This window comes from Lipotes vexillifer, unplaced genomic scaffold, assembly GCF_000442215.2.
Source record: "Lipotes vexillifer unplaced genomic scaffold, Lipotes_vexillifer_v1.1 scaffold102, whole genome shotgun sequence".
NCBI lineage: Eukaryota > Metazoa > Chordata > Mammalia > Artiodactyla > Lipotidae > Lipotes > Lipotes vexillifer.
In genome coordinates, this window is record NW_006786541.1 from 5266215 (window position 1) to 5279609 (window position 13395).

The 13395-nt window shown below is 46.7% G+C and overlaps 1 protein-coding gene across 2 annotated transcripts in view; it reads right to left on the reverse strand.

Annotated features, from left to right (window-relative positions):
• Nucleotides 1-13395, reverse strand: part of MYZAP (myocardial zonula adherens protein) — a 103668-nt gene that overhangs the window by 82034 nt on the left and 8239 nt on the right. For both annotated transcript variants that reach the window (XM_007458911.1, XM_007458912.1), the window contains exon 2: nucleotides 9586-9672. In XM_007458911.1, the coding sequence (XP_007458973.1) occupies nucleotides 9586-9672 (87 nt within the window). The remainder of the gene's footprint in view (nucleotides 1-9585; nucleotides 9673-13395) is intronic.

Here is a 13395-nt window from a genome sequence, read left to right on the forward strand (position 1 = left end):
GGCTCACGGGCCCAGCCGCTCCGCGGCACGTGGGATGTCCCCGGACCGGGGCACGAACCCGCGTCCCCTGCATCGGCAGGCGGACTCTCAACCACCGCGCCACCGGGGAAGCCCAGCCAGCCTCCTTCTTGCCTCAGGCATTTACACAGGTATTCCCTCTGCCTGCAGAGCCCACTGCTGTGCTGAAATGTCCTTCCCTCAAGGTCATCTTCACTGACCCTTCAGACCGTCAGGGCGCCACAACACTTCCCACAGTCACAACGGGGTGACTGTCAGCATCGTTACCGTATGTGAGGTCTGCTCCCCTATCAACTGGAAGTTCCCCAAAGTCTAAAGTCTTGTTTGTCTTTTCTACCATAATCCCTGGCATCTAACAGTGATCACCACTTAAGGAGTTTCCCAGTGAATATTTGCTGAATGAATAGGGAGCTTTAGAAGCTGGAAGAGGTTCTGGGGAATCACCCAGAATATGTAAATATGGTCCCCTGAAGAGAACATCCTTTGTTCCTCTTAGATGGAGGGACAGGGAGATGATATTTGTCCCAATCATAAAATCTATATCCAGAAAAAGTTGCAAAGGAGCTGAGACTGCTATCATTTTTATGAAAGGTCAGTATGATTTTGGTCAAAAACTGGAGAATGCAGAGGAAAATGAAAAGAGCGGACACGTTTGGCACTGTGTTTGTAGCTAAATTTTTCTCCTCTCGTGTCCTTTACTCTCCCCATAAGATAAATGTTAATTTTTAGGCATGATAATAGCATTGTGATTATATTAAGAGATAATCTTTATCTTTTAGAGAAATATGCTTAAACTATTTATGATATCTGGGATACAGGGTGGAGGAAGTGGACAGGGATGGAGACGGGGCAGGACTGACTATGGGCTGAGGGTTGTCAGCTGGGTGAAGGGTCCATTATTCTCCTTTTGTTTATGTTTGAAATTCTCCATAATTAAAAGTTTTTTAAACTTCCTTATAATGCTGCTCTGTATTTAAAAAAAATCAAATTAAAAAAAATGTACACTAGGCCTATTAAAAGCCTCCTGGGCATGAAACAATAGTAGGTAAAATCGCCTTGCAAACAAAAGCCCTAATAAATGCACGGAATGAAAAAGTTATTGCCAAAGAAGGGAAAAGGAAACAATCAGCTGAAAGAGCATCCCAAATCCCTCTGTGCAATGCAGCAGAATTAACAACAGGCATCATCAGTAAACTATATAGAGAATGTCTCAGTGAAACTGTTCCCTGGGATGTATGCTCAGCTTAATACTTACTTACAGGCTCATGCTATGGCTGTTTTCCCTAAAGATACACTTGATGGCAAGTGCCTTAGAAAAGAAAAACTATAGAAAAGTAACCCAGCCTGAACTCCTGCTGCAAGGGTTTTACTGCTGAGGGAGAGCTGGGGTATGAATCCAGTGACAGGTGACCATATTTTCCAAACCCTAAGTCAGAATATAAGATCTTACAATGAGATAAGCTCTATAGAGGCAGTGACTGTATCTGCCGTAGTCACCGCTATATCCCAGATACTTCGTATAAACAGATGCTCAATAAGTACATTTTGAAGGCAAGAAGAGAGAGAGAGAATATTTGGAATTGTGCTTAGGCCAGAATATTTGGAGTATGTGGTCATCCTAGACACTGATCTCTGCAAAGGAAGAAAATCCCATGGTCAAGAAGGGTTCTTAGAGAATAATACCAGAAACACAGTTTTCCAAAACTCCAAATTGACGGTGGTAGAACGCCACAGCCAGCCCCTGACCCCAGAGGCTAGGACAGGCAGCTGGTCACACGTCCAGCTGCCAATATGACTTAGATGGACCGTAACATGGATTGACTGACTTGAAAACTATAAGCCAAGTTATTTCCAAAACTTTTTGTTTGGGACCTCTTCTTGCAGCCAGAGGGTGGCAGCTGACCTGGGGACTCTAAGTGCTGAGCCTCTGGGCATCCTATCCCTCTTGTAGGCAGAGGAGGTGACTTTCAGGAATGTGCTCTGACCTGTCTGACCTGTGTGTCCATCACAGCAAATTACGGTTCCTGGTCATTACTCATGCTTGACTTTGTTTTGCCCGATTGTGACAACAATGAACGCTACAGCTGAGCCTAAGGGGCTCTTCCACAGCCTGGGAGGGAAATAGGGAGGGGATGGGCAGCCCTGTCCCCTCAGAGAAATGGAGACCTTTGGCTTATTGAGATACTTGTTATTTCTGACTATCTCACAGATCGAATAGAGACCACTGCCTACATAAACTCATGCTTGGAAAAAGACGGATCACTTTGAATGCTTAAAGATGAGAAGGGGCGGGCTTCCCTGGTGGCGCAGTGGTTGAGAGTCCGCCTGCCGATGCAGGGGACATGGGTTCGTGCCCCGGTTCAGGAGGATCCCACATGCCGCAGAGCGGCTGGGCCCGTGAGCCATGGCCGCTGAGCCTGCGCGTCCGGAGCCTGTTGCTCCACAGCGGGAGAGGCCACAACAGTGTGAGGCCCGCGTACCGCAAAAAAAAAAAAAAAAGATGAGAAGGGAAAGAAAAATTCTAGCCAAGCACAAATCCCACAGGAGAATGTAGTTCTAATGATAGTATCCTTATAAGAGTAACCTCTTAAAGATATTACTCTATACTCTATACTAGTATCTTAGAGATATTACTCTAAAGATATACTCTATCTATAAAGATATCTCTAAGTGGTATCTTAAAGATATTACTCCATTCTAAGCAGACAATAGCTGCTTAGGCCTAAACACTCCAGGAAAAAGAGAAGGAGAATATCTTCGGGGAGGCGGGAGGATCAGTTCTTTCCTGGAACCCAGGGATACAGTACACAGCTTAGGTAAGTTACCTTGACTGATACAACAGACGTTCCTGAGAGGAGGAAGTGTGCAAGTTGACATCACCATGACGACACGGCCAGGGCACAGATCTGAGACAGAATTACTACTACTACTAGCTGTGTCGCCCTGTGCAAGTGACTTACTTCACTGTTTCAGGGTCCTGAACTGTAAAATGGGGATAATACCACGAATTTCAGAAGCTTGTTTTAAGGAATACATGGAATAACATACATCAATCATCTAGTGCACTGCTGGGCACACTAGCAGATAACTGACAGATTCTATTGTTAGCGGTGGTGGCTTTACATTTCCGAGCATCTGATTTCCTACTAAATTCTCCACATCGGTGTGGATGCTTCCGCCGGTCTGTCCACCTCTCTCCTCTTGGATCCTTTCGCTATTCCCATCACAGTCACCAGATTTACTCTGACAGTGAAACGCTCACCCCTGAACTGGCCTTGGTTTCTCTGCTAGGAAAATTCAAGAGCTTGGTGCGCAATCGCCAGGCCCCTCCTCAGTGTCCAATGAGGTTGTGGGGCGGCAGCACTGCTGGGGCGGCCGAGGCAGCCCTGACCTTATGTTAAACCACAGCCACTGCACTTGCACCATTCTACAGATGGCGCTGTCGTACATATTCGTTTGAATAAAGAGTTCCAGAACTAAAGAAATGTGGGGAAATGCTGGCTCCAGGCTAACATTTCCACTTGCTAGAAGAGGAAATTGAGGCCCCTGGAGATGACTTGAGTGGCCCGACCACGACCTCGAGTGATCAGGCAGCCAGCACTAGAACCCAGGCCTCTTTGCCCTCCAGGGGCTGCTATCTCTGAGAGGCACATAGAGTCCTACACGCTATCGCCAGGGCAGCTCCAGCCCCATCTGGATCACAGCAGCACACTCCCTCATCTGGCAACAGCCCGTGATGTTGTATGAACAGTCACGCCAAGGATGAGAACGCAGCAGGCTTACTCATCCGGGGCTTTTAAGGGAACAAGGACTATAAAACCAAATGGCAAGGGTTTCCTTTTAACCATTTTACTGGGCTAGGAAAGCCCCTGGCTTTTCATACATACACATATATCCGCTCTCCCTCACTCAGGGTTCTCCAAGGTCAAGAGAGAAACAACTTCTTTAAAAACACAAGTCACTAAAGGACATCTATGACAGAAGGCTGCTAATAGCTAATTAAAATATTATCCACTTCAAGCTACTTTGTCACTTTGGAAACACCTCACCATCGCACAGCCTCCGAATAGGCAGAGCTCAGATCGTATTCTCTAAAATTCAACTATGCAGTGAGACCCTGATTCAACACGATAAAGGTTTAATAGCTGGTGTTGGTTCTGTCTCTTACTTCTCTGTGTATGTGTGTATCTGTGTGTGCATAAGAATATTTGCACATAGATTTGGATAGGAATATGGATACATACATTCACCAAGTTCTTTGAAAATGATAGGGGTTTAATGACAAAATTATCTACTACCGGGCTTCCCTGGTGGCGCAGTGGTTGGGAGTCCGCCTGCCAATGCAGGGGACACGGGTTCGTGCCCCGGTCCAGGAAGATCCCATGTGCCGCGGAGCGGCTGTGCCCGTGAGCCATGGCCGCTGAGCCTGCGCGTCCGGAGCCTGTGCCCCGCAACGGGAGAGGCCACAACAGTGAGGCCCGCGTATCGCAAAAAAAAAAAAAAGAAGAGTTTAGGCTATTTCCCCGTTTATCTCTGAAATCAATTTTAAACTTAGGAAGGGCAGCACCATTCCCGTAAAGGGAAAATAAATCTTATTTTTTTCCTTCAAATAAAAAGATAATCTTATTATAATCATGTTGCTCCCTGTCTCTCTTCCTCCTTTATTTGATACATTTATTGGTTATCATCTGTGTGGCAGGGAATATACTACATTCCAGAGGACAGAGATGAGTGTAAAATGATTCCTTTCCCTCATGGAGTTCATAAGGAGTCAAAAATACTTGTATACAGGGCTTCCCTGGTGGCACAGTGGTTGAGAGTCTGCCTAAAAAAAAAAAAAAAAAAAAAAAAAAAATTATCTACTACCAATTTTAATTTTAATGTTCAACAATTTAATAAACATGTCATCAATCCCTCAACATGAAATTTGTGTCTACAAACTAATCAGCATTTCCTCTTCCATATAATTAATGACATTTAATATACAAATAAAAGTCCCTCCCTCATTTGCCCGAGTTGTTAATACAAATTTAAGGTGATAATATTCCACAAAGAAACTTATCATGGGTTGAACTGTGTCCTGCAAATAGAGAGCATGTTGGAGCCCCCTTCCCCAGTACCTCAGAATTTGGCCTTATTTGGAGACAGGGTCAAGTTAAGAAGAGGTCACTGGAGTTAAGACCTAATCCTATATGACTAGTGTCCTTACAAAAAGAGGACAAATTGGATTCAGAGACAAACACACACAGGGAGAACAGCATGTAAAGCTGGAGTGATGCTGCCACAGCCAGGGATTGCCAACAGGCGCCAGAAGCTGAAAGAGGCAAGGAAGCATTCTTCCCTGGAGCCCTCAGAGAGAGCACAGCCCTGCGGATACCGTGATCCCGGACTTTCAGCCTCCAAGACTGGGACGCCATAAATTTCTGTGGTTTAAGCCCCCCAGTTTGTGCAACTTTTTTATGGCAGCCCAAGGAAACTAATACAAAACTGAATCACCATAATCCACAGTCACGCACTAAGTGCCAACCATGGGCAAAATTAAAAGACTGCACATTTTTATGTGTGTGTATATATGTACATGTTGTACACGGATGTTGCAGGAATATGTAGGTATACATATGCGGAGTGCTTAGCAGAAGATGGCTAGGTGCCAAGGGAGAGGGTAGCCTGGGTGTCCTATAGCTCAAGAGAGGGGATAATCACCCAAGCACAGGCAGTCCAGGAAGGTCGTGGGGAAGCAGGCCTTCAGTAGGGCCTTGAAGGGTGAGGAGACCTGGATAAACTGAGTGTGGCTGGGCAGAGAGTCATAAATGATCCAGATTTCATACTTTTAAATACTAAAATAATGGTAATACAGCAATAAAATATCTGTCCATAAAAGTAACACCATGCAGAGAACACTGAACACCAACTCAGCCACCAGTAGGACAGGACTCGGGAGAGCAAAGCTGATGTATGGGGTGTGCATCCTCCCGAAAGCGGCCAACCTGTGTATGGAGGAGTTCTCTGACGTGAGGCTTGTGCAGAGAGAGGAGGCGAGGCCCAGGCGTGCTGGCAGAGCGATGCTCAGAGGAGGACATAATAACATCAGAAAAGATGCAGCAGGCACAGCCCAAAAGGGAGGAGGAGATGCAAGACAGGCAGTTTCAGGAAGGAGAATGACTTCTCCAGGGGGGACGGGGGAGAAAAGCGAAGAACCAGGGCCACTGGGTTTGACAAACAAGGGGAAGGAATTTGGCATTAAGTCATCGCCTCTCTAATCAGTGTTACAGGCCAGACACTGTGGTGGGACCTTTGCATATACTAGCTCAGTTACTCTTTGCAGCTAGAATTTAATGTGCCTACTTGAAAGATGAGGAAACTAATAGCAGAGAAACAAAGTGTCTGGGAGCCACCCCTGGACTGGGGAAAGCAGTCTCGGGGCAGGTGGGATCTTCCTTAAGAGAAAGACAAAGAGAAAGACAAAGAGAAGCAGGCAGCTGGGCATCTGCCTTAGGAGCAGGAAGCCGTCCACATCCACCCGAGGAACCCATGACTCCAGAGAAAGACGCTGCCTCTGTTGTAATTACCTCCAGAAGCCTCCAAACACCCCATCCTGAAGCGGGGCAACCTGTACCACCTGCTACACCCTTCCCCCCCTCCACTGTAATTCCTCTTCCTGATGATTTGGGGCCAGTAGACAGAATGGCCCAGCTGGCAGTGGTGTCTATGTGTGGCCAGCTGCCCCATGGCATCCTTAGGTCCTCAAAAGACACTAAGCATCCTCCATGACTGTGAAAAAGAACAAGGCCCAGTCCTGCCCTCAGCCGGCTGAAGCTCTAACAGGGCCCTGGAAATCCTCTGAGAAGTTTCACTTTATCAGCAACTCACTGGGCCATTTACAGTTATATTTATATCCGAGCGAGCTCCAAACCCCACCTTTGCACACCGCAGACCCCTCCAAAGGAACCAAAGTCACTTCACCAGTGTTCCCGGCATCTTGCAATTTTGTGGGCTATGTATGATGTCACAGAGAGGGGCAGCCACACCAAAGGCACATCAGAGGAGCTGGCACCCCCAGGGCCTCCTTGCTGGTGCCTGCCTCTGGCTCCCAATGACTCAAGACCAGGCATCACCCAAAACAGCCTCACAGTTACCACCAGGACCTTCAAGAGCGGCCACCACCCAAGGACTTCGGTTCTGGGGTAACAGCCAGCCGCACCCTCCTCCTCTCTACCCCAGGTCTTCTGCAGTGAGTCACTGATGCATCAGAGATGGGCACTCAGGCTGCAGGACTGGTCCCCCCAGTCTAAGAAGCATCCTGGCGCATCCTCTCCCCCAGCATTTCTCCGCACGCCCCTTGAGTTCCCAGGCAGGAGGGTGTAGGGTGCAGGGAGACTGGAAGGACTTTGTCCCCCACCAGCACCACTTTCACCTGGATTACATCCTGGATTACATCCTGGTTCAGGATGACGTTTTGATCAAAAAAAACCCCAAAAACACAAAGAAAAGAAAAGGAGAGTCTAATTGCTTTTAAAAGTTTGAAAAGCACTGTTCAAGACCAATAGGCAAATCGGTACACAACGTGGTTACCGATGCACCCGTGACACAGAACACATTGCCTCTTTCCTCGGGAATACTTGACTATTCTTGTGCAGTGACATGCCCTCCAGTGCCTCAGAACATCCACTGTCCAGTGTCAGCACCCAGAAGCCCCTCACAAGCATCTCCCCAGGCGTGCAGCTCGGGTCTAACTCCCAAAGACCAAATTTCCCACTGTGTCTACCATGCATACGGGGCCCTTGTCCTGTCACTCACCCCAGCCTGGGCCCTTTTCTCCAGCAAGCACTCGTTCTGATTCCCCATGTGCTAAGCTGCCCATGAACACCTGGACACAGTCCAGGGCCACTTCTCTGACCAATCTATCAGCTCTGAAAGGAAGGACAGGGAGGGGATTGGTGAGGGCAGAAGGGGACCCCTTCCCCCAGCAACACAGGCCCCTGGTCATCAGCCAGGGTCCAGCAGCCAAAGCCTGACCACTCCCGCTCTCTTTGGTTATGAGATTTTACCCCCAAACTTTTTCTTTGGAGAATGCTCAAAGGTAAGGTACAGAGAAGTTGGAAGAATAAACTACGTAACCAATGTACCATTATCACAAGAAAAGTACTATATATTCAATAATATGTAACATATGGGTTCATATTCAAAACTGTACAGTTATCCCAATATATCTTTTATAGATTTTTTTTGGATCCAAGATTTAATTAAGGTTTAATTTGTTATAATGATGTTAAGTCTCTCTAGTCCCTTCTATCTCCAATAGAGTCTCATTTTTCTTAAATAACATTGAATTTATTAAGGGAGCCTGGCTAATTTTTTTTAGACAGTCCCACATTTTGGATTTTTCTGTGTCCTTATTACTAGATTCAATTAAACAAGTTTGGCATGAATATTACTGGTAACATTGTTTACTTCTGAATTGTATCACATCAGAGGTCACATAATACCAGGCTGCCCACTATTGGTAACGCTGAATCGGATCACCTGGTAGAACTACTGGCTACCATCTTGTGGCATATTGTACCTTTAGAGTCAGTAAGTGATCAGTGAGGTAATAATACTCTTGAGCTCACATGAATATACTGCTCCACAGTAATCTTCCAGCAATTAGTATTTGCATTCATTGATGACCTGACCTGGGGGTTACAGAGCAGAGATTTTCTAAATTTGTCAGCCGATGTCATATAAAGAAGAGCTTTCCCTTTTATAATCTCTCTCTCTGATTATTACTATAAATCCATGAGGTGTTTTTATTATTCAATGTGCCACGGCTCGTCACTGTCATTAATTCTTTTTAATGTTGAAAATTTTCCATTTTTACCAGTGAGAGCCCTTGCAAACAGGCTTCTGGGTCCTTTGATATGGCCCAACTCTCCATGTTCCCAGAGCCCTGCTTACACTTCTGGAGCCTAACACTCGAACGATCACGTCATCTTGGTTTACTTATACGTCTGTCTCTCCTGCAAAACTACGAGTTTCTCAAGGCAAGGCCAAGGTCAGAGCTATCTTTTTGGCCCAGCGTGTAGCACAGCAGCTGGCACAAAAATGCCTGCGCAATTCCTCCCTGCAGCCGGGTGCCCTTGCTGCGCCAGAGCTGCTGCTGGGCTGTTCCTCTCCAGGCAACCCCTCCACCATGTGAGTGAGGCCTCCGGCTCCAGCCACAGAGAAAGGCTCAGGCTCCGCCGGCAGCTCACAATGGGCCCTTTGACTCAACGGGATGAGGCTCTTTCAGGAAAAACACGTTCCCAGCCATAGCACCCGTCACTAAGGCCAGCACTCCTGGAGCCTCAAGGCCACACAGAGCCTACATTCACCAAGAAGCAAGGGCAGGGCCAGGAGGCAGCAAAGCAGCCTGACTTCTGGGAAGATGGCAGATGGGGGGCAAGGTCAAGACGGCCTTTCATCACACAGCTGCTGACATGCAGGCTCTGTGAATAGCCTGGATGGAGGATGGCGGGAAAAGGGGTTAAAATAAAAAAGAGTACAAAGACGGGAACTGGTCAGGGCTTCGCTTCAGAGATGGCTTACCTTCTCTCTTCTTTCAACCCTCTTTTCACTTGACTCAGACACTGGACTTTCAGGAGGTACGGTCAGCCGTAGTCTGCAGACATTTGCCTAAGAGAGACGAGAGAAGAGGCCTGTTATGAACCTGCATTTGCAGCAGCCAGATGGCCTGGGGCTTCTCAGAGCCTCTTTCCCCTACTTAGCAATGGTGATGATGGTACCAATCTCACAGGGGACGCTGTGGTAAGACCAGCCTTTGCCTGGCCCATCACAGGCACTCATCACCTCACTGCTTATGTTTTATGTTTTCCTTGTTTGGGAAACTACTGAATAGTTTCACAGAGTTCAAACATTTTTTGAAATGGCTCATGTTCCGTCACAGTACAGAACGATCTGATTTCACATCCATAGGCCAAAATACAGCTAGAAGGATAGAGGCCAAACTATACACAGTGGTGATGGGGTAGGAGGGTGCTTTCTACTTGACTCTGTGTTGGCTCTTCCTATAACAGACATGTACATGTTTAATCACAACATTTTTTTAAAAGTCTATATACCCATGTTCACAGCAGCATTATTCACAACAGCCAAAAGGTAGAAACATCCCAAATGTCCATCAATGCATGAATGAATAAAATGTGGTACGTACAAAGAACAGAATATTATACAGCCTTATAAAGGAAGAGAATTCTGACACATGCTACAACATGGAGGAAACTTGAGGACATTATGCTGAGTGAAATAAGGCAGGCACAAAAGGACAAATCCAATATGCTTCCACTTACATGAGGTCCCCAGAGCAGTCAAATTCATAGAGACAGGGCTTCCCTGGTGGCGCAGTGCTTGAGAGTCCGCCTGCCGATGCAGGAGACGCGGGTTCGTGCCCCGTTTCGGGAGGATCCCACATGCCGCGGAGCGGCTGGGCCCGTGAGCCATGGCCACTGAGCCTGCGCGTCCGGAGCCTGTGCTCCGCAAATGGGAGAGGCCACAACAGTGAGGAGTCATCCTTTAATGGGTATGGAGTTTCAGTTCAAAACAATGAAAAAATTCTGGAGATGGACGGTGGTGATGGTTGCACAACAATGACAATGTACTTAACGCCACATGATGTTTATTTCATCCTATTGTCACAGGCTGGTCCTACTGTGACATTTTCCAGAGAGAAGTGATCCTGCCATTAAAACAACACCACCAACAAAACCCCAGAGGGCCAAAGCGGCACCCAGAGTGCCCAGCCCACAGCCAATTGCACTCACGAGAGCACTGCTTGTCCCTGTTATGGGTTGAATTGTGTCCCCCTAAAATGTATTATGTTGAAGTCCTAGCACCTCAGAACGTGACTTTATTTGAAAATAGGGTCTTTATAGAGGTTACAGAAGTTAAAATGAGGTCATCAGGGTGGGTCCTAATCCCAAATAACTGGTGTCCTTATATAACGGGGAAATTGGGAGACAGACACACATACAGGAAGAACACCATATGAGCATGTGAAGGAGAAGGGCCTGGAAGAGACCCTTCCCTCACAGCCCCCCTAAGGAACCAATCCTGCTAAAACCTTGATTTTGGACTTCCGGTCTCCACAACCGTGAGACAATACATTGCTGCTGCTTAAGTCACCTGGCTTGTGGTACCTTTTTGCAGCACCCCTAGCAAACTAATACACCCCCCAACCTGGTTTGCAGGGTCACAGATCTGCACTGGTCCACAGGGCAGCTTCTGGGCAAAAGTACCCTGCATCCAAGAAGCCCAGGGTTGGATATGATTGTAAAAGACCTTTGAATGCCAATCTGCCAGCCTACGAAGGAACCCCTTAACCCAACAGTGCTCCTGGCAGGTGGACACCCAGCCTGAGGGTAACATTTTCCAAGTACAGGTGAGAGCACATTTGGGACACGTCAGCACTTCCACACACACCACTGCCTCCCTCTGAGGTACCCCATTTTGCTACCTGACACCTCTAGCTTCCTGATAATGAACTTACAAGTTCTTCCTCAGAACTCCTACCTCATGGACCCAGGGTGCCCTCGGGGACTGCAACAGAATTCCCTTTACTCTTCACAGGCCTGAACCTCCTTTCTTCTGCACTAAAGAACCCCAGTTCTTTCAGCCATGTGATTTGGTTTCAAGATCCTTCTTTATCCTCACTCTCCTCTGGGCAAGCTTTGACTCCAGTGATCCCAGGGTGAGACGTGGCCTGACACATGGCCAACTTTGCAATAGACCTTCAAAGCTCATCGCCAGTCATGCTGGCCAAAGAGTAACCAAGCCATCCCAGCACATAGCTCTCTTAGCTGACAATCCACAACGCTGATGGGAATTCGAGGGCCTCCAGAGAAAGGTAACCCTTTGACTTCAGGCCACTTGGACTGGTTGAAAACAGCTGGCATTTACACAAACATCAGAGTGTAACTCACACCAGGCAGGTAATCCAAGTCTGTGATGCTCAATAATCTTGTCTGGTAGGCTGGATCTGAGCCACAGCACAATTTTGCAGAGAAAAGGAAGGGCTTTTCTCCTGCACCACATCCCACACACCCACACACACCCACACACCCACCCACACACACACACACACACACACACACACACAGAGTATGCGCACACATGTATATACCTACACAGGTGCACATGCACATACACAGGTTCCAACACCTACTAGGCTGTGTTGATGATGAGCAAACTATTTAATCTCTCTGAATCTCAAGGGTAAGAGGCAGGTAAAGGAAGATGTCTGGCACATAGTAAGCCTCTATCAGTGTTAGATATTTTTATCATTATCTAGATATTATCATCATCCTACAAGCTCCAAAATGATATAGCCTTAAGTGGCTTCCCGGCTCTGCTTTCTATAATACTAAACAATTTGGTCAACGGATCTAATGGGTATTAGTACTGCAACTGATACCTTTTTTTAGGCTGATTGCCCTAGAGGGGTAATCCCTAATGGCAATAATTTTCAGAATAAACCAAAAACCTGAAGAAAAGACAAGGCCCAGAAGGGACCTCATGGGTCCAATCACTCAAAATGAGAAGTCTCCTCCCCCTGACTGAGACAATTCTTTATTTGTCCACTCAGAACTCCGATACTCCTCAACACACTTCCCGTAAGTCTCCCCGAGCCACGTATACCCTACGGTACACGCAAAGATGCAGGATAAAGAGAATGCATGTCTCTAAACTATCAGTTTTACCTGGCGATAGATAATGAATTAAAATAAAATGAACATGTAAAATAAACATTTGACTTCAAAGCTATCTGGCAGGTGCAGCAGGTGCAGCAGGTGCAGCAGGTGCTTGCGGCTACACCCAGGCCCCTGTGTAGAGTGTTCACTCTTGTCATTAGAAGTGCTTTTATGGAAGCAGTAAGGCATGGGTTCCACGTGGTGCTTGCATTCTGTAATCAGTGCTGATCCACAGATGGACTGACTATACAGATGCAATTCCAACCCAGCTTGGAACAGGATCAGACCCTTCCTAATAAGATGGTCAAATGTACTGTCATGTGAAAAAAAGAAAGATGCTGGGGGGAAAAATGTTAACAATAACCCCATTTTCGTTTTTTAAATACAATCTGATAATCTGTATAGATTTGTGGGGGGAAAAAAATGTCTTTAAGGAAACACAGCCAGCTGCTGCTGGTGGTAGTGGTGGTGATCTTTGGAAAGTGCGATTTCTGTGATGTCTACACCTGTTCCAAGTATGTGTAAGTTTTTAAATTAAAAATCATAGTAGTCAGAGCAATAATAAAGATTGAGAGCAACTATATCAGACAGAGAGAGAGAGAGAGAGAGAGAGAGAGAGAGAGAGAGAGAGAGAGAGAGAGAGAGAGAGAGA